Source organism: Lipotes vexillifer, unplaced genomic scaffold (genome assembly GCF_000442215.2).
Source record: "Lipotes vexillifer unplaced genomic scaffold, Lipotes_vexillifer_v1.1 scaffold325, whole genome shotgun sequence".
Classification (NCBI taxonomy): Eukaryota; Metazoa; Chordata; class Mammalia; order Artiodactyla; family Lipotidae; genus Lipotes; species Lipotes vexillifer.
Genome location: NW_006799313.1, coordinates 1,428,869 through 1,449,529, shown reverse-complemented (window position 1 = coordinate 1,449,529; position 20,661 = coordinate 1,428,869). Strand labels below are relative to the sequence as shown.

Below are 20,661 nucleotides of genomic sequence, written 5' to 3'. Positions count from 1 at the left end.
CTGATCTACCACTTCCAGAATCCTTCAAAAGATGGTAGTGTCACTGCTTCTCAAAGCTTCACGGATACCCCCTAATCCCACGAGGAGCAGATATCCCCCGGTGCCTTTCGGGGCTCGAGGACCAAATTCACTGTCCCCTCCCCCTTCGTATCCTTCCCACCCCATCAGTCTACACGATTGCTTCTTGGGGCTTTTTGTGGGACCCTAAATGCCCCAGGACTCGGGCGTCCCAGTCCCTACAGCACAACCCGAGGGGTGCGGGGTGTGTGTGTGTGCAGGGTGCTTGTTTTCCTGCGAACAGTAAAGCGAAGTCCTCAAGACCATCACCAGTGAGGACCCACAGTGGTCTGCTCCAAGCAGTACAAAGGAGGCGTCTCTCCGAATCTGGGGACGCCTCATCCCAAGCCGGGAGACGTCCCTGGTGACCTGGAGAGCTGGGTAAGGCACTGGAGGGTCACTACTCTCCAGTCCTCAAAGAGAACTAGCAGCTCACGGCTTCTCTGGTAACTTCCAGATTGTATTGTGCCTGGAATTACCATATTTTCCATGTAATATTTTTTAAAACGTTAAATACTTTAGGATAAGAGACGGTCAAGGGAATAAATGCTTATTTTCTTTGTTTTGGTGACACTCCCATTCCAATAACTAGGGAATAATAGCCCTTCTGAAGAAAGCAGTTGTTTTAAGTCAGGAAGCTCTAAATAGATGCAGTATCATTGAATTTCCAACAACTTGCTCAACCTTTTTAATATTTAATCACAAAATCAAGAAATGTACATATAATTCTTTGCACTTATTTTACAGAGTCAAATAAAAGTTTCTTACAGGCATAAATCCTGAAAATGCAGAAGGATTATTCAGCATAAATACAATGAAGAGAAAGTAAGGATCAGATTGTTATTACCATCTGGACCACAGTACTTTACACAGTAAAATGTACATTCATTTTAGGTTTTCCAGAGTTCATTTGGTTTGGCTTGTTTCCACAGTGAGGACACGGTACTGAGGTCTGCTCTTTGAAGAAAGTAACCTGACCCCTGTGGTAACTTCTGTGTGTAGGAACACATCTCTCCTAGCACAAGCGGCACCTGAAGTGGTTAGCCCCACTTAGTTTCTGTCCTTCTAACTTGAACCAAACCAAACCAAATAAATGGGGCCAGCTACAAACACTATAGTTAGAAATATTAACCCTGCTGAACAGAAACACCTTGCATCTTTAGAAAATCAAATTCCTGTTCTTCATATTCAGATTAAATTAAACCACCCAAGTAGAACAAATAATTCAAATTCTTATTGGGTTAAATTAAGTTTGATTTCAGGGACCTTTAAAGATTTATATTTCCTCCCTCGAAATCAGCAGAATTAGAAATTTTAGTCTATTTAAATAATATTGAGGTGAAAATTAAAGCTAAAAGTCAGAAAATGACAGTGAAAGATCAGACATAATTTCATTCCAAAACCAGATACTGGAAAACAAACAAAAAACAAAACAGAAAAATCATTCAAGTCTAAGTAGAAAAAACACCAATACATAGAGGCGTAAGTTCTTCTAATGTATTTACACAATCAGTTTCATAGACAATTTTTGACCTGATTTATATATTAGTTTTGCCTTTTTTCCCTAGAAGTGAAAAAAAATTAATGTCAGGTTTTCCATATATAAAATATTATTCAGCTATTTAAAAATCCATACAAATGATATTTATAATTCTTTCTTGTTTAAGCTCTCTCATCAGTGTCTATTCTCTACTGTATTTTTGAATTCTGCAAACAACTTTCTGTATCATGACCAGTGCCTGTTAGAGATCAATGTTGAGACACCATGGATTTGGTGTCACTGAGTGCAAGCAATGTGAAGTTTATGTGTGCTGGGACATACCATTCACCAAACTTCTCAGCTGTTTCACAACTGTCTCTATCAACTTCTGTTTGTCTCGATCATTCTTCCTGAATTGAGCAAATATATTGTTCTTTTTGCTAGTATCCTTCATCCTAGGAATATACGTGAATGAAGAAGCTTAGTAAAAGGAAATTAAAAGCTATACTGTCACAAGTAAAGTAACTTGGCATGCTCTGGATTATCTCACACTAATCCTATGCTTGAAAAATATACTTCGAAGAAAATAGGTACTACTAAGAGAATTACAGAGAAAGCAACCACACAAAATATTAGTATGTAAATCTAAAGCAAGTTTTCTTACGTGATACTATTTTCAAATATCATTCCATAAAGTATGCTAAAATACATACCCTCTATGGACTCTGCAAATCACACTCAGAGCAAGACAAGGTGAAAGGAAAAATAATATTAGAAAATTTAAAGCAGTAATTTGTTTGCCTCAGTGGTGTTTCATGACATTGTAAAACAAGCTTACATTTATTTAAAACAGTTCCTTATGTCCTCTCAAATCAAATACACCACAGATATTTTGAAATGTGGGGAAATAATATATACTTTTAATTCAAAAATTGAAAATTTTAATAGTGATGCTTAAAATGAAATATGGTAGAGTGAAAAGAAAACCTGCCACATAAAAGAAGGAAAAGTAACACCTACACTTGTTTTACTTTTAACTGGACGAGACGCACCAGTAAGTGTTCTGTTACTTCAGTTTTTAAAATATTATTTTTTTGAAACGCACACCTCTCTACCTGTAAAGAATCCAAGCCCATCATGGTAGGATCTAGACAGCACTGGTGGCAAACATTCCAATCCCTAACTACGTTTTACAAAATACTTTCTTTCCTGTGTTACAGTATTTAAAAAAAAAAAGTTCCAATTCTCACTTATCTGCAGTAAACATATTTCTAAAGCCAATTAGGTCAGATATTGAGGATACAATAGGAAAAATGTTTTGTTTGTATCAACATAAACAAATCTCATATAAAAGTACACAACACTGAAGGCGAGAAAGAGGCTTATGTTTTGATCATTAAAATGAACTGAACTTTTAAGTTCCATATAGACATTTCTCTTTTGATAAAAATTTCTAGTTCTTCAGTTATCACTGAATCACAAAATGCTAAAATGATATGCAAAAATGTTTGCAGAATATACTCACTTCTCCAAAAGAGTAAGGGCTGTGTTTGGATTCACCCGAAGGTACTTAGAAGCTGGCTGACCATAATCAGCTAGATAAGTAGACCAATCCCAAACCATAAACAGGTCAAGGAGCTGAGGAAGATGGGGAAAAATGTTAAAGCAACTTTTGACTATTTATCCACAGCTAATACATAAAGGATATGCTACTCTTGATCCATTTTAATATGACCTGCTTCTCAGATGCAACAGAAAGGAATCTCATTTTTAAAACTTCATTAACTATATTTTATAACCAACATAGTGTATAATATCTTTTCACTTTTCAAATTACTAAAATTGTCAGGCCTTCCTTGCCTTTCTAATAAAATACTTAATTGCTTTTCAAATAATTGTAAAATAATGAAAAAAGTTATATAATTATATTAACACGTACTGAGGTATAGAGATTTAACCTTTACACATTATTCAGTTCATACTCAAATTTAATTAATGAGGGTTGCTGCTACTAACTGAAGAATTTTAAAGAACTTAAACTGAACCTTGTTTTCTAAAAAGAGGTTAAGTATGTTTACCTTTCAAAGAAGTCATTTGCACCTAGACTTTTCCCAAAGTAATTTAAACCGAAAAGCTCAGATAATCTCAATGAAGTGCATTAAACAACCTCTTCTGGATTCTCCCTGGTGATAGATCCTCAGTAGTGTTATGAAATGAGGCCTTCAGGACTCAGCCTGTTAACTCTAGGCAATCATTTTGTATAAACAAACAACAACAAAAAGGAAACCTTCTTGTTTTCCGTAGTGTTTTAAAATTGACTATTTGCTTTATAATCTCCAGTTAGAATTGTTGTCAAATATGGAAGTAATCTTTTAAAAGCAATGCAGTGCCTAAACCAAAGCACCAAACTCCTTATCCAACTTTAAAACCCTAATCCCCTTTAAGCCATTTAAAACCAACTTCCTATCCCCATTTGAATTGTTTCAGAAAGATAAATGTTTTACTTACTACCTTCCTTCGGTTTTTATATTACTTTTTCTTTTTGTTTTAGCTCACTTTATAAGTAAGGGGTGTATTGGTTTTGCTTTCAAATGAAGCAAGTATTTGTATTTACTCATAGGATATGTGAGCCAACGCACTGGCTCTGAGAGCGATAAAATTTCTGGGGTGGTTAAAACCTACAGAAAGTTACAAGAAAGTTACAAGAAACTAGCTCTTCCTTAGGAAGATAATGGACTTGTTTGACTCTTCCCATCCAATATACAGCTACTAATAGAGACTTTCTTGTACAAAGCAGAAAATTCTATAATGAAAATATTTACTACTAATATTAAAAGCCACACTGTTTTCTTTCAGGCAACATTTTAGGCCATACCAGCCATACCAAAAGTTAAAACACTGGTACAGAAACTACACTGAGACAATGTTAAAAGAACACAGTCTTAAAAAGAAAAGGGAACATATTTCAAGTTCTGTGTAATTTTTGACTCTTGCTTAGCAACAAGTACATTTTCCCCTTCTTTCACAAGGATGAAAAGTTACTTTCTACACTCTGCAGTGAAAATGTAAATGAGTATAACTTCTCTGGAATGTGAACTTGCAGTATGTATTTAAGAACCTTATAAAAATGGCCATTCCCTTTGATTCAGTAATCCTAATTCTAGGAATCTAACTTCAGTAGACAATAATAAAGGTAGATAAAAACTTATGAACAAATATATTAATCTAAAAAATGTTACTTGTGTTATCAAAAATTGAAGAAGAAAAAAAACCCACTGAAAACAGCTTAAATCTCAGTATTAAGACAATGGTTAAGTACTGAGGTATATCTATCTATAAGACAAGTATCATGTGGTTATTCAAAGTGATGCTTACACAGAATTTTAAATAGCTTGGGAAGAAGTTTATGATAAATATTACTACTAAAATTACATAAAAACCCATCAAAAGAGAGTGGAAAAAAATTTGAGAAAATGTTAAGAAGAGTTGTAATTTGTGTGGTGGGATTATGGGTAACTGTTATTATCTTCTTTGTTTTCATAATATTCTACAATGGGCATGTATTTAGAGTTAGAAATAAGGTTTACATACATACATATATATTTTTTTCCAATAAATTTCAATAATGAATTCTCCTCATTCAAAATAAAACCCTCATTTTGAAGGAGTCCTCTTCCAGGTATACCTATGTGTTAGCTCAAGTGTGTGTGGGCATGCGCACAGTCAGCAAAAAGCAACCACTTAATAATGTACCGGCTGCAAATTCCCTTTCTTTCCAAAGGCAAGAGCCACATGACCTTTGGGACCTGGAAGAAGAAGAGGCCTTAAAATAAGGGCTGATCTACCACCCCCCCCACCCCCGGTGGGAAAGGAGGAGCCCATTTAATGAATTTAAAACCTACACCAACTCCAGCTGTGAGTATAGAAATGGTTCTTTTACAGCACAAAAACAGACTTTCCTAGATAGAGAAATATTATGCTTACTTTTTTCACATATGGTCAGACACTCATATGCAAATTTCTTATTGCTAGAAATTACAGGAACCACAAAATTTAACCTAACTGCCCATCTGTAGACAAGTCTAATCCACATGCTTTCAAATTTATACTAATACTTTATAGAAATACATACAGTGCATAGTTAACTTGTAGAGATCAATGGAAATCTGCATAAATTTGCACACTAATGGTTAAGGAATGAATTGTCAAGGTGGCTAAAAGGGCTAAGGATCTAGATAACATTCACTTATTCATTCAACAAATATTGACTGCCCACCTACAACGTGTGCTAGGCACCAGAGATACAGTATTAAATGAGACAAAGTCCCTGTCCTCAAAGAGTTTACGCTGTAAGTGGGGAAAGCGGGGAGGCAGAGTTCATAAGGAAACAAGTAATATTTTACGTTAACATGAAGAATTAATAAAGAAAAAAGCTATTCACACACAATCTTAGTAACTTAAACTAGAGTAACATATGAGGAAGCTACTGTCAATTTAATATTAAGTAAGATAGAAACTGATTTACATAGGAGCTAACACTGCTTGCTCTGTATTTTCAGGCCATGAATCCAGTGGCTATAGACTTGAGCACCATTTCAGTGTCTATGCCCCAAAGGATACATGGATATGGGTGGAGAGGAATGATAAGGCCTAGCAAGCATGCTGATTTCATATTCTGATTTCTCATTTCCACGTGTGTGACAGGGCCCTGTGGGGCTCCCAGGCACAAGAGTCTTTTTTTGTCCCCCAATTCTTGTAGGCAAGACTCCAGCCTCCATGACCTTCTCTGAGTTCCAAATGGCGGATGTGAACAGTTGCTAATCAAGGGAGGAGCAGCCAAGAAACTACCTGAGGCCATATTAAAGGGAGCAGAGACTCTCCTCGAGATTAGGAGAGATGAAAGGAGGGCAGGCTCTGCACATACCTTAATCTTGCCAGAGACCCCATCCTTGAACCACTGTTATAAAACCCTTCATCAAATCCTCTGGGGTTGGGACACATAGTTTTTTGAGGCAGGAGACCGCTGTGTCCCCCTTTGCCTGGAAAAGCAATAAAGCTATTTTTTTCTACTTCACCCAAAACTGTCTCTGAGATTTGACACCAGTGCAGAGAAGCGGAGCTTTTGGCATCATAAGGATTTTTCAAATGCATAATACAACAATTAATAAGTAAATAGAAACAAACTTCACGGAGCTGGGCAGGCAAACTCATAAAGTATGTCCAGCAGAGCGTAACCTCTCAGTAGATATTCAAGAAATATCACTCCCTGACTGATGATGCCAGACCACTATTCCAAGTTACTTAGGAGCTTTTTTCTTAGGCTTCATGAGTACAAAAAATGAGCACCCTACAGACAATTTCGGTTTATGAAGACAGCTCTAGAAAAAGGCCAAAGTTGGCCAGCAGGCAAACTAGGGCAAGTGAATGTAGTCAACTGACTTCCACCTTTCCCAGGCTTTCCCTGGGGCTTGTTAAAGAGGATAGATACCCTTATGATAAGGCACTGGGTCTAATGTTAATTGAGGTAAATGATCTTCTTAGAGAAAGAAGCACTAATATTTCTGGATGGTCTACCAGTGTCCCTCCATCCATAACAATTATAAGATCCTTTTCACTTTTTAAAGTACAGTTATACTGACATGAAAGATGTAACACAAAACTAGGACGTTATACCTGGGTCCTACCTAACACTATGCCAGGCCAGATTTACGGACTGAGTCCATTTCTATAGGCTGCTACCTATGCCTATTTTGACCAAGAAGCATGATCCCAGGTCTCTGGGATTGTTTAAAAAGAACGAGACCGCTCTGGAGCCAGAGTGTGACGGGAAGGGATGCGGAAACTGGAGTGGCACCAGGTACAACCACTGACACTCCTCTTCACTCCACACAGTCATTGCCTTGGGGACTGCCTCTCACATTCGGTGAGGTTTCACAGGATGTACTATGTCCTTAATATTAAAATCTAAATTATGGAAAACCTTACTTCTCTATCTCAAGTTTTGCTTTCTTCAGATGGCAGTAAACAAATAATACATTTGTTATTAATCATACAAAATCTCCCTCAGTCTTGGAAATAAACTGTAAGACATGGTCTCAACAGGTGAATTTATTAGTTAACACATATACCTGAAATCCAAAGATGTAGACAAAACATGAACAAAAACAAAATCTCCCCTAGATTATCCAAAAGCAATTTTACAATTACTTATTAAAGGATAAAGTCAGCCATATTAAAACGAAAATTGGTATTAAGTTCTAAAGATGGGTTTGTTCCAATAGTCAAGTAAAGTAATTCCACCTTAAATCCTTTAGGGAAGTAAGCAAAGTATGGATCATATAAAAATGAATAGCAAAATAATGTGCCTCAGTTCTATTTCATGAGGATTTATAAGATTACCTAAAATTAGCAAACTAACTTTTTTTTTCACCAAGGATTCAAAAACACCCTTCATAACTAATCTGATAAGGTGGGATTTATGCCAACTTTTTAAAGTGAGTTGTATGTTTCACTTCCTCAGCCACCCCTGTGTGTGTCCAGCAAACAAAAAGATTCAGCTTAAGGAAAGAAATGGTTTCATGGGTGGTCCATTTATATCCTCAAAATAGTTGAATCACTGAAGAATCACTGAATTAGTCTGTGTCAAGGCATTTAGCTTGCTGACAGCTTCTCATCCTAAGTCACACTCCAAATCTACACCCAAGAAACTTGGGGTCTCAGACCTGTTGAGATCACTTTGCACAAATGACACAATGAATCTAGGCTGACTTTAAACCATTCTATGAAACTCTTGAAGTGACTTTTTGCTTTTGTAAAAGTGAACCCAGAGTGCCAGGTCATTTTTTCCTTGAATCTGGTTTAGCTTTCTTTGTTTTGGGTCTTTTGGGTTTTGCTTTTGAAGCACCTCAGGGGCAGTGACCCAAGGCAGAAGATAAATAAAGTTAAGCCAACCTCAAGAGAAAAGCAATTGGGGATACCAGGTTTGCTTTTGTAAATGTGAACAGTGACCTGGGGGCTCAGGGTCACCCTTAGTCCCCCAAATTCCCCTTTCCAAACACTAAATTCACCTGGGGGACCTCAAAGTTGCTTTGCAGATTCCAAAAGTAAACCAGGAGATCATTTTTCCTTTGCCTCCAAAAAACAAAGCCAAAGCAAGGGTTCCTAAAGTGCTTCAGAGATTTAAACAACAACAAAAATCCTTATCCAGAATGTAGCTTTAAGGAAGAAATATGAGTAATTAGGCACTGGGGATTCAAGAAAAATGGGTCTTATTAAATTGGCCACAATGGGGGGAAATACAAGTCCTTTTTCTAAATAGATGTTGAAATCAAATGACGAGCTCTATATGCTTTTTTTTTACATAAATTTATTTATTTATTTATTTATTTTTAGCTGCGTTGTTGGGTCTTTGTTGCTGTGCGTGGGCTTTCTCTAGTTGCAGTGAGCGGGGGTCTCTGTTGTGGTGCACGGGCTTCTCACTGCGGTGGCTTCTCTAGTTATGGAGCATGGGCTCTAGGCGTGCGGGCTTCAGTAGTTGTGGCTCATGGTCTCCAGAGCGCAGGCTCAGCAGTTGTGGCACACAAGTTTAGTTGCTCCGCGGCATGTGGGATCTTCCTGGACCAGGGCTCGAACCTGTGTCCCCCATATTGGCAGGCGGATTCTTAACCACTGCGCCACCAGGGAAGTCTCTCCAACTACTCTTTTTTTTTTCTAATTTATTTTTTTTAAATTTTATTTATTTTTGGTTGCATTGGGTCTTTGTTGCTCTGCCTGGGCTTTCTCTAGTTGCGGCGAGCAGGGGCCGCTCTTTGTTGCGGTGCGCGGGCTTCACCTTGCAGTGGCTTCTCTTGTTGCAGAGCACGGGCTCTAGGCGTGGGGGCTTCAGTAGATGTGGCACGCGGGCTCAGTAGTTGTGGCTCGCGGGCTCTAGAGTGCAGGCTCAGTAGTTGTGGCACACGGGCTTAGATGCCCTGTGGCATATGGGATCTTCCCGAACCAGGGCTCGAACCCGTGTCCCCTGCCTTGGCAGGCGGATTCTCAACCACTGTGCCACCAGGTAAGCCCTCCTCCATCTACTTTTTAAAGCACTTGGCTTAACCCTTTTCCAGCTATTTGAAAACATATTTGGAAAATTCCACATGCAGCATGGAAGAGAATTTTCAGTAGCAGTTAGACAGGGCTTGGGCAAAAACTGTAAAGAAGCAGTATTGTGCTTCCACCCACCTTACTTTTTGCCCTCAGGTGTTAATTGCCCTCATGCTGCCTTTTGGTTCTCTGGTACATCTGACCCCTAACCGGTGCCTGCCCTCTTTAAACGTCCCATTCTGCCAAACCCGCTCTCAGCCAGCCTTTCCACTCCTACCTATGTGAGGATCAGAAGCAAGCTCTGAGCACATTGTGGCTTAAAGGCATTCATCTCTTCAAGTCACTTAATTCAAGTGAACTGCACACAGCAGAAGTAGAATGTTCTTAAAGTATTTTTGATGGTAAGCCATGTAATAGTCCTAAATAACTACTAGATAGGTTTGGAATTTTGGGGGAAAAAAGAGGCAAAAAGAATTTATATCATCAGATTTATACACATCTATATTTGCTTTACCTTGAATTTCTTGGTCACTACCATGGCTAAAAGACCATGCAGATACATATACGTGTACAATTTTATGTGGAAATTTATTCTTTATTAAAAAAAATTTTTTTTAAGGAAAGAGGTATTTATTTATTTATTTATTTACTTTTGGCTGCGTTGGGTCTTTGTTACTGCGTGCAGGCTTTTTCTAGTTGCAGCGAGTGGGGGCTACTCTTCATTGTGGTGCATGAGCTTCTCATTGCAGTAGCTTCTCTTGTTGTGACGCACAGGCTATAGGCACGCTGGCTTCAGTAGTTGTGGCTTGTGGGCTCTAGAGCGCAGCCTCAGTAGTTGTGGTGCACAGGCTTAGTTGCTCCGCAGCACGTGGGATCTTCCCGGACCAGGGATCAAACCTGTGTCCCCTGCATTGGCAGGAGGATTCTTAACCACTAAGCCACTAGGGAAGTTCCTCTTTATTAAAATTAATTTTATCAAGTAATACATGGTTAATAATCAAATGGGGCATGTCATGAAAACCAACAGTCCATTACCCTACCCTTTCCATTCTCAGAAGCAATCATGTTAACTCTTTCTGTTTTAATACTGGTGATTACCTCAATATCTCTAAATAAGCTTATTTTTCTAGTTTTTATTTATCATCTTGTAGTTATCATATATGAGGATTTACTTTACTTATACTACCTTCCTGGTTTTGGTAGTTATAACAATTTTTCTCTATTTTTGCTTTTATAATTTAATATAATTAAACTCCTATTTTTTGTTATATCACCTTAAAATTTTTTTTAACAGTTTTGAGATATATTTCACATACCATTCAATTTATCCTTTTAAAGTATACAAACCAATGGTCTTGAGTACATTCACAGAATTCTGCAACTATCTCAATCAATTTGAGAACATTTTTATCCCCCAGAAGAATACCCATACCCATTAGCAGTCACTTTCCAAACTGGAGTCATATAACATGTGGTTTTTTGTGTCTGGCTTCTTTCATTTAACATAACGTTTTCAAGGTTCATCCATGTTGTAGCAGGCCTCAGGACTTCATTCCTCTTTACTGCCAAATAACATTCCATTATATGGATATACCACATTTGTTTATCCATTGATCAGTTAGTAGACATTTGGGTTATTCCCATTTGGCGGCTATTATGAATAACAACTGCTATGAACAAGTTTTTGTGTGGACATGTGTTTTTATTTCTCTTGGGTATATATCTAGGAGTAGAATTTGTTACAGAAACTTTTAAGAGGATCTTTTGACTCTCCATTTAGTAATGTAAGAATATTAGCACCTTATATGGCTGAATTTTAAATAATTCTTTTGTCAGTTGGGGTTTAAAATATTTATATTATGTATTTAAACCCAAATAATAAAAGATGTATAACTAAAGTTTTCTAAAAGTTATTTATGAATGCAGAATATATTAATAAATTATAATCAATAATTTGGGGGGACTGCCCTGGCGCTCCAGTGGTTAAGACTCCGCGCTCCCACTGCAGGGGGCACGGGTTCTCTATCGCTGATTGGGGAACTAAGATCCCGCGTGCCATGCGGCTCAGCGCCCCCCGACCCCAACCAGAGCCACCAAAGAAAGAATTTTTTCATCTTCTATTTCTAAAACACGAAAAACCTTGTAACTATCCAAATAGAAGAGAACATTTCAGGTATTTTGCTCAAGTAGATTTACCTCAAATAGCTGAGTGTGATTTTGGTTTTTATGATAACTTTACATGTATATGTGGCTTGTTTTTCTTCAGTCATGAGTACCTGATTCAGCTGCCTCATACTCTAAGGCGAGTCACACACTGAGTGCTATCACTTACCTAATTACCAAAACCAGAAACCTGGATTCAGGCTGCTTTGACTCTTCTCTCTCATAACTCCTGCATCTTACTTATTGCCAAATTGTGTCAATTTAACTTCCGAAATATTTTTTCCTAAATATTTATTGAATTCACTTGCTACCTACCTTCCACCACCACTACTACTACTACTGTCCTAGATTAGATATCATACTCTCTCCCATGGGGCCTTTGGTCTTGCCTATCCCCTCTGCTTCTCCTTCTAATACGCCAGGATCCGTCAACCTCCACACTGCTGCCAGATAGATGCAGCTAAAATACAAATCTTATCATACCATTCACTTGCTTAAAACTTTCAGTGGCTTCCCAGCTCCTACAAGATAAAGTTCAAGCTCCTTAACATGACATGCAAAGTGCCTTTTTGGCATCCTCTCCTGCCTTGGAATTTAAGCTCCTAAACTAGGAACTACTCATAGTTCTCTTACAGACCGTGATGATGCCCCAGGACATTGTCATTTTCTTCTCTGAGTCCCCTTCCCCTCCCTTCTTCACCCAGGTAACTCTTTACTTATTCCATAAAATTTAAATCTGGATTCACCTCTCTCAGGAAGTCTCCCCAGACCACTATGCGTTAGCTGTTCCTCTTTCGTGTGTCCTCAGAGCCCCCTCCACAAATCTCTATCATAGTATTTTTCACAATATGCTGATATCACAGTTATTCTGTCCGTCTACCCACTAAAGAATCAAATATCATGGGCTTCCCTGGTGGCGCAGTGGTTGAGAGTCCGCCTGCCGATGCAGGGGACGCGGGTTCGTGCCCCGGTCCGGGAAGATCCCACATGCCGCGGAGCGGCTGGGCCCGTGAGCCATGCCCGCTGAGCCTGCGCATCCGGAGCCTGTGCTCTGCAACGGGAGAGGCCACAGCAGTGAGAGGCCCGCGTACCGCAAAAAAACAAAAACAAAAACAAACAAACAAAACATAACAAAAGAATCAAATATCAATAATTCCTTTTGTAGTCTGGACAGTTCATGGCTATCTCAGCCCTGTCTCTTTCTAATACGCCAATAGTTGAAGCCTTTTCTTCTTCCTAATAATGTACTTTGTAAGTGCCTCAAAGCTGGTGACTTGTTTTGCTTACTCTCTGTATCTTCACATTTGGCCCAGCACCTGGTATATAGTAGGAATCAAGTAAATGTATGTTGAGATGAAATGCAAATGTTACCTTTTGACACAAAGGTATGTATGTTGGGATGAACTGCAAATGTTACCTTTTATGTCTACACAGAGCCCACATCACATATATTAATAAGATGGCTATGTTATCATTTACTTTACATGTCAACTATTTACAATCAAGACAACTCTGAATTTTTAGTAATGTCTTATAATTATTCTGAAGGCCGGACTAGTCTCTTGAACTGATTTAATTTACGTTATAGAATGCACTAAAATATTTCATAACCAAAGCTCTGCTCCTGAGATTACCTTTTGTAAACCAGTGATGCCACCGTCAAGCATGTTAAATAAACATTCCCAGGTCTTACATTTAATTTTCTGCCCAATTCATTATATCATCTGCCACACTTATATAACAGGTAGTTATAGAATGACTTCACCAATGAAGCTCAGACTTCTAATACTAAAGAAATCAAACCTTGAAATTCATGATGTGAGGTGTTCACTAGACTTTCAGTTCTCTCTGATGAGTCACTTTGCTTCATTGAAGCTCTGAAGAAATAAGGTCTGCTTATATGAATTGACTTTGGAAGAAATCAAACAACAAAGGAAAACAATATGGATTAGCCAATGAAGAAAAATTGTATGCCAATGTGTCTTTACTCCAGGATATAGTAGTTGTTCAAATGAGGGAAGCTAGACTGGGCTGGGGTTTCTTTAAGTTCTCCTTTAGAATGCAGTTGTTAAGAAAAAGAGGGAGGGACTAACCATTTTTTAAAATGTTTAAGAGTCTAAGTGGATATTCTTCTCCCCTCCTCCCCATGGTTGTGTTTTAAAATAATGCAAATGAAAACTTGGAGACTCTAATAGCTGGATTAATTTAGTCTTCAAAAAAATAAGTCACAGATGTTTCACTCTAAAATTTTAGCGAGTTATATTATTTATAATTTGTCATTAGTTATAAACACTGACTTTTGGCTTTTGAAAAAAAAAAAAAGCTAAACTAAAACTAAATACTTCAGGCCCCAAGACATATTATCATTCTATTCTTTAGCATGGAACTCAGACCATTTGAGACAAATGAAACATACCATGATCATTAAATCCCAATTGCCTCAGAAGGAAAAGGGAGATTATCACTGTCTGCTAAGGTATTACCATAGAAACTAAGGCAGACACCCCAGTTCTAGTCCTTGCAAGAAATTTTTAGTGAAGTGGGGAACTGAATTTCAGATACATATGTCATTTGTTCAGCTTTCTAGAGATAAGGTCTCAGTTTTATGTCCTAGAATATAAATACAGACTCTTTACCATTTTGCCTTAGATTCCCAAAGAATGCAGAGTTAGCTAGTCTACCATACTTAGCATGATGGACATAAGGAAAATAAGGATCTTTATGGTCTATATTAAAGACAAAGAATACTACAATATCTTGGTGAGTATTTGTATTTAACAGGGCTTGCATCCTCACTCATTTTTTTCTTTCAAATCTTATAATAGATTTTATAATTTTTACTCAAATAACTTTAAAAGATATGTATTTTTTGCTTTTCTAAATCTAAAAGGCACTTACTTCTCTTATGTTAATTTATTAACCCCTAATTATCCAGACCTGATTGTATGTAATTACCTTTTGTCAGATATAATAATTTGCTCAATAAACATGTCAGAACACTTGCTGCTTTGTCTGTTTTAACAGATAAATTTGGTTTTTCCATAGCCCCCAGGCATAATTAAATATGAGAAAAGGGGGCAGTTATCAAACTACACAAAAGCTGATTCATGAAGGAAGTGCATATTGGGTTGGCCAAAAAGTTTGTTACGGAAAACCCGAACGAACTTTTTGGCCAGCCCAATACGTAGAAGGAGCCATGGCTTACTTTGGGACCTGATGCTTGCCTGAGTGCTTAGTTAGTTACAGGTAATTTCTGGGACAGGGTAACAGTAACAACACTGTGATGTGAACTTCAAAAGGGCAACAGGCAAACTTTAAGATGCACCTTAGTTAAGAAGCAGCTGTTGGTAAATAGCTATTGGCATCCATCCCTCTTTCACTACAGGTTATAGCAGTAAAATACAAAAAGAGAAACTAAATAAAAACAACAGGAAAAGGACTTATTTTCTTGGGAAGATAAATGCAGCCAGTGGAATTAAATGGCTTGTGATCTAAGTCCTACAATGCTTGCATGATGTGAATCTACACTATGGGAGTGCAAAATGAAATCCCTACCTGACCTCTGGATAGCCTAAACAGGAAATTAGGACATTTCTAAGCAAAATAGGCTGTGTCATCCTGTTAAAATAGTTGTTTCCTTTGACACTCTGCATAAACATCTTACACTAGGCTGTCAGAAAAAAATCAAGACATAGAGTCTCTTCATTGTAATACATAAAATGGGCACCTGGTCCACTGCCCTCAACATAGCTGAGGGGGTAAAATTTGTTGATAATTAGGAAGACAAAGAAGGGGAAAGAGGGATAACAAACAGGTAAGAAAGTTGGAAGCAGTCTTTAAGTATTTACAAAGAAGTTGAAAATAAATTAATATTTTTAAAAGGAATTTAATTCTTAAGAAGAATCTGGGTTAATTAAGAGAATATTCAATGATTGGTGCTTCAGGATGTTAGAAATCGGTACCATTTGGTTGGGAAAAATCAAGTTCCTCCAATGTCTCACATGATCAATACTCTACAGATATGACTTGTTTATCTGATTATATTTCACTTGGATAAGAAGTGCTGTTTCAGGACTTCCCTGGCGGTCCAGTGGTTAAGACTCCGTGCTTCCACTGCAAGGGGTGTGGGTTCGATCCCTGGTTGGGGAACTAAATTCCCACATGGCGCACGGCCAAAAAATTGGAAAAAAAAAATGCTGTTTCTTTTGACGCCAACAGAATATTTATGTCTATACCTTATTAAATTCCCTCCCAACTCAGTTTTTTTTTTAAAACATCAGCTTTCATTTTGAATTAATAATTTAAGGGAGTTATAAACTCTGGATCTCAACTTCCTCTTCTATAAAATGAAGGGACTGTGTCTGCATGTGACAAGTACTCTATTTGACACTAGCAATGAAAAGATAAAATGATGACCCAGTGTTTGGATTCAAAGAGTTCCTAAGTGTAATGGAAGAGATAATCATACAAACGTAATTATGAACATGAGAATTACACTGATAGAGTTACGTATAGGTTATTATTATTAGAGCCTTCAATCTTGCTTGGGGGAGTGAGAAGTAAACCCAAGAAAGTACCTTAGTTGGTACCCAAACTGGGTCTTACAAAGGAGTTAATCAAGGGGAAAGACGGGGTTTTTCAAGCAGATGAGACAGCATGAGAAAAGGTACAAAGATAAGAAACAGCTGTGTTTATGGGGAGTGTCATGCACTTTATAGTGTTGCTGAACTGAAATATAAGTAAAGAAGACGGTAGTACAAGATAGGCTGGAGAAGGGGATGGGGGCCAGGTCATAAAAAAAACATGTATGTCTTGTTAGGGAACTTTGGGTAGCCATTGAAAGGTTTTAAACGAGGGAGGTGACATAGTCATATTCATCATTTAGATAGGTAACTCCAGCAGCTCTGTGAAGAATGGATTTGAGGAGAAAAAACTAAAGGCACAAAAATTAGTTAGGAAACTGCTGTGATAACCTTGAAATACACCAGAACAGATAAGTAAGTACTTGGGTTTAAGAAATATTTAGGAGGGGGCTTCCCTGGTGGCGCAGTGGTTGAGAATCTGCCTGCTAATGCAGGGAACACAGGTTCGAGCCCTGGTCTGGGAAAACCCCACATGCCGCGGAGCAACTGGGCCCGTGAGCCACAACTACGGAGCTTGCATGTCTGGAGCCTATGCTCCGCAACAAGAGAGGCTGTGATAGTGAGAGGCCCGAGCACTGCGATGAAGAGTGGCCCCCGCTTGCCACAACTAGAGAAAGCCCTCGCACAGAAACGAAGACCCAACACAGCAAAAATAAATAAATTAATAAACTCCTACCCCCAACAACAACAAAAAAAATAGAAATATTTAGGAGGAAAAATCCCTAGGACATGATGAATGACTAGGTGTGGGACACAGCAGAGTGGTGCCATCAACCAGAACAGAGAACATGGAAAGAAGATCTGATTTGAGAGTGAGGGAAGATGATGAGTTGACAGCTTTGGCCAAACAGGATACAAGACACACATCCCATTGGAAATGTCTACCAAACAACTAGATATGTATCTAAGGCATACAGCATTTGTGCCAGAGATCCGACGAGAATGGATGAGTTCACCCAGGTAAAGTGGATAGAGAACAGTGTCCTAAGAACAGAAACCTCAGGGACACCAACATTTAGGCAGTAGGAAAAGAAAGCCACAAAAGAGACAGACAAAGAACATTAAGAGAGGACAGCCTTTGAAGAAGAGAGAATTTGAGAGAGGATGTGATCAACATTATCAAACGCAGTAGGAAGAACCAGTAAGATAAGGGCTGAAAACGTCTACTGGCCTTCCCTAGTGACTTAAGTGAATACTGTTTTAGTTAGCAGTGCAGCAAAGCAGGTTGGGTTGAGGAATGAACTGAGAAACGAGGAAATACGGACATAATCCCTTCTAAATCATTCTCTTAAGGAAACTGGGTGCAAAGGAGAGAAAAAAGAGATTGGAAATAGCTAGAATGAGACTAGAGAAGATACTCTCGAACTTCCCTGGCAGCCCAGTGGTTAAGACTCCACGCTCCCAACGCAGGGGGCACAGGTTCGATCGCTGGTCACGGATCTGGGGAACTAAGATCCTGACTGCAGCACAGTGCGGCCAAAAACAAAAAAAGAAGAAAATACTCTATTCTCTCTTTCCTTCTCTCAGGAAAGATCTGACCATGTTTTTAGGCTAAGGTAGTTAGGGAAAGGATAAAGCAGAGGAAAGGTAGAGGAGTAATGAAACAAAGTCCCATAAAAAAAGATGGCATCAAGGACATAGGAAGATGAGAGAGCCTTGAATAAAATGGCTACCTATCATCTGAGTCTGAAGGAGGGAAAGTGAGGATGAGCGTGAATACAGATAAACTGTTTGATTGTAAAACCAACAGGGAGAGATTGACAGTGATAGAGAGGAATGAAGGAGGCTTAAAGGGGTTGGAGCTTTCACTCAAGAGTGGAAGAACAATGGCTCTATAAATAGAAATGGGGAACTAGGAGAACAACAATCTCTCATTCACACAGTGCAGCCCGTGGAAGAATGCATGGCTACCACTAGAGAGAGCTATGGGCTTAGCAGTACTCTCAGAATTCTACAACAAGGAGGCAGAGAAAACATTCTGCCCCACAGTAAAAGCTGTAGGGCCATTTACATTGGAATGAAGGTGTAAGAGGGCGAGAAGAAGTGAAAACGTACAGAGTAAACAAAACAATGAGGGAATGAGAAAGGAAAAAGGTTAGGAGGTGGGAAGGAATGGAGAAAGTAAGTGGAAAGAGAAGGGAGAAAGTACTTAACTTTACTGGGCAATCAAATATTTAATCATCTAGAAGGAGGGATGCATGGTTGGGAAGTGCCAGAAATGACAATGTCTGACCAAGACTCAGGAAGAAATGGTGAAAGCTGCCATGAAGTTTTCAAAAGGGCAGGGAGTCCTCTGTTTGAATGTGGGCTATCTCAAGACATCTGGAGCAGCAGCAAGGGTCCTGGTTAAGGGGAGAGGTTCTAGGAGCTCTGGTTAGATTTTCTGAAATCCCTTCTAATTCTCAAGTATTAGGATTTCATGACCATGAAAACCATTGAGTCACAGACCGAAGGTAATTGGAAGATGATCTGACATTTAAGAAAACACAAGAGTCAAAGATAAAGAACTATAAATTGTAACACACTTTAAGGACTAAACTGTCACTTAACATTAAGTACTAAGCACTGTAATGTATACCTAAGAAGGAAGTTCAGGCAAAAATACTATAATGATTAATTCTCAAGCCAAATAATCCCTTCAGCAATCTCATTCTTTCAATATATATTAGCAAAAATTTTCCTCATGACTATATTATCCACTTGGCTCTTAAGAAGTCACTATTGACCTAAAGTACACTAATCTAAATTTATTTTAATACATGGTTTTATAAACATATAAGAGCGGAACGCATCCCTTCCAAGTGCTAGCTGAATGTTGGCAGTGTTGAGTTCCCCGAGCCATCTAAATTTGAGGATGGGTGGCTCTATAGACACCTGAGAAATTCCTAAAGTCTGGAATATGTACATATACCTAATTCGGGGGTTATGTCTCTTCTCACTTTCCAACCAAATTATGAGTCCTTCAAGGGCATGGTAATCTGTCTTCCTTCTCCTTTAGGATACTCAAAAAAAGTTTGTTGAACTGAACTAAATTACATTTCATAGAACACTTTGAGATGCAAAAGTTTAAGGACTGTGTCTTTTCTGTGACAAAACACAGCCATAAAGGAAAAGCAGAGAAATTAACGCACATGTAAAAGCTTCTAATTTAAACTACTAGAAAAGCTTTGCACAAATATAGCCTGACTCTGGGACTCTTTCACACATAGAGTACCTAGTGGATTCTGATAGTCTTTACACAAAGTTCACAAATCACCTGTTAATTTTTCTTTATCTCTATTTCAGACCATTAATCATATTTGTGTATAACTTTTCACTTGAACATCTCATTCCAGTGAAGTGGGAGGCTTTTCTATACTTTATAAAAGGAGAAACCAAGTTTCAGAGAGATTGTCTTGTTCAAATTTATATGTGAAGTAGGATTAAAAACTAATTTCCTCAATTTATAAATTAAGTGCTTAAACAACTTGTTTAGGATGGCTTAATTCACACAGGATTTCTTTTTATTTGTATGTATAACCCATCTGCTTTCAAAAAGAATGCTTGGTAAGGTTTTTTAGAACACTGCTATAAGATTTCACATTAGACATAACAAATATAGTATGGGCAATCCAGGTAATTTCGTTATATGTAGCAAAAAAATCATAACAGTGAATATGGTGTTTCTGGTTATAATATTCATTAGTATGTGAAACTACATTATTGCTATCTTTCTGACAAAGCATTTAAATATTTAAACTTCTTATAAATTATCCTCACAACTCAAAGAAATCTATAATTAAAAAGAGAAACATTTCTGGCTTCCCTGGTGGCACAGTGATTAAGAACCTGCCTGCCAATGCAGGGGACACGTGTTCGAGCCCTGGTCAGGGAAGATCCCACATGCCCCAGAGCAACTAAGCCCATGCACCACAACTACTGAGCCTGCACTCTAGAGCCCATGAGCCACAACTACTGAGCCTGCGAGCCACAACTACTGAAGCCTGCGTGCCTAGAGCCTGTGCTCCACAACAAGAGAAGCCACCGTGATGAGAAGCCTGCGCACCTCAACGAAGGGTAGCCCCCGCTCGCTGCAACTAGAGAAAGCCAACACGCAGTAACGAAGACCCAACACAGCCAAAAATAAATAAATAAATTTATATTAAAAAAAGAGAGGGCTTCCCTGGTGGCGCAGTGCTTGAGAGTCCGCCTGCCGATGCAGGAGACGCGGGTTCGTGCCCCGTTTCGGGAGGA

At 38.4% G+C, this 20,661-nt stretch overlaps 1 protein-coding gene across 3 annotated transcripts in view; it reads right to left on the bottom strand.

The window, feature by feature from the left end:
- Window positions 1-716: 716 nt before the first annotated feature.
- The window catches only part of EXOC6 (exocyst complex component 6), a 215,349-nt gene continuing 195,404 nt past the window's right edge, over window positions 717-20,661 (bottom strand). The window contains exons 21-22 of one of the 3 annotated variants that reach the window (XM_007471564.1): window positions 3,063-3,175; window positions 717-1,992 (exon numbers count right to left, since the gene is read on the bottom strand). In XM_007471564.1, the coding sequence (XP_007471626.1) occupies window positions 1,860-1,992; window positions 3,063-3,175 (246 nt within the window). In that variant the 3' untranslated portion in view covers window positions 717-1,859. The remainder of the gene's footprint in view (window positions 1,993-3,062; window positions 3,176-20,661) is intronic. The other 2 variants (XM_007471565.1, XM_007471566.1) reach the window with 2 other exon arrangements.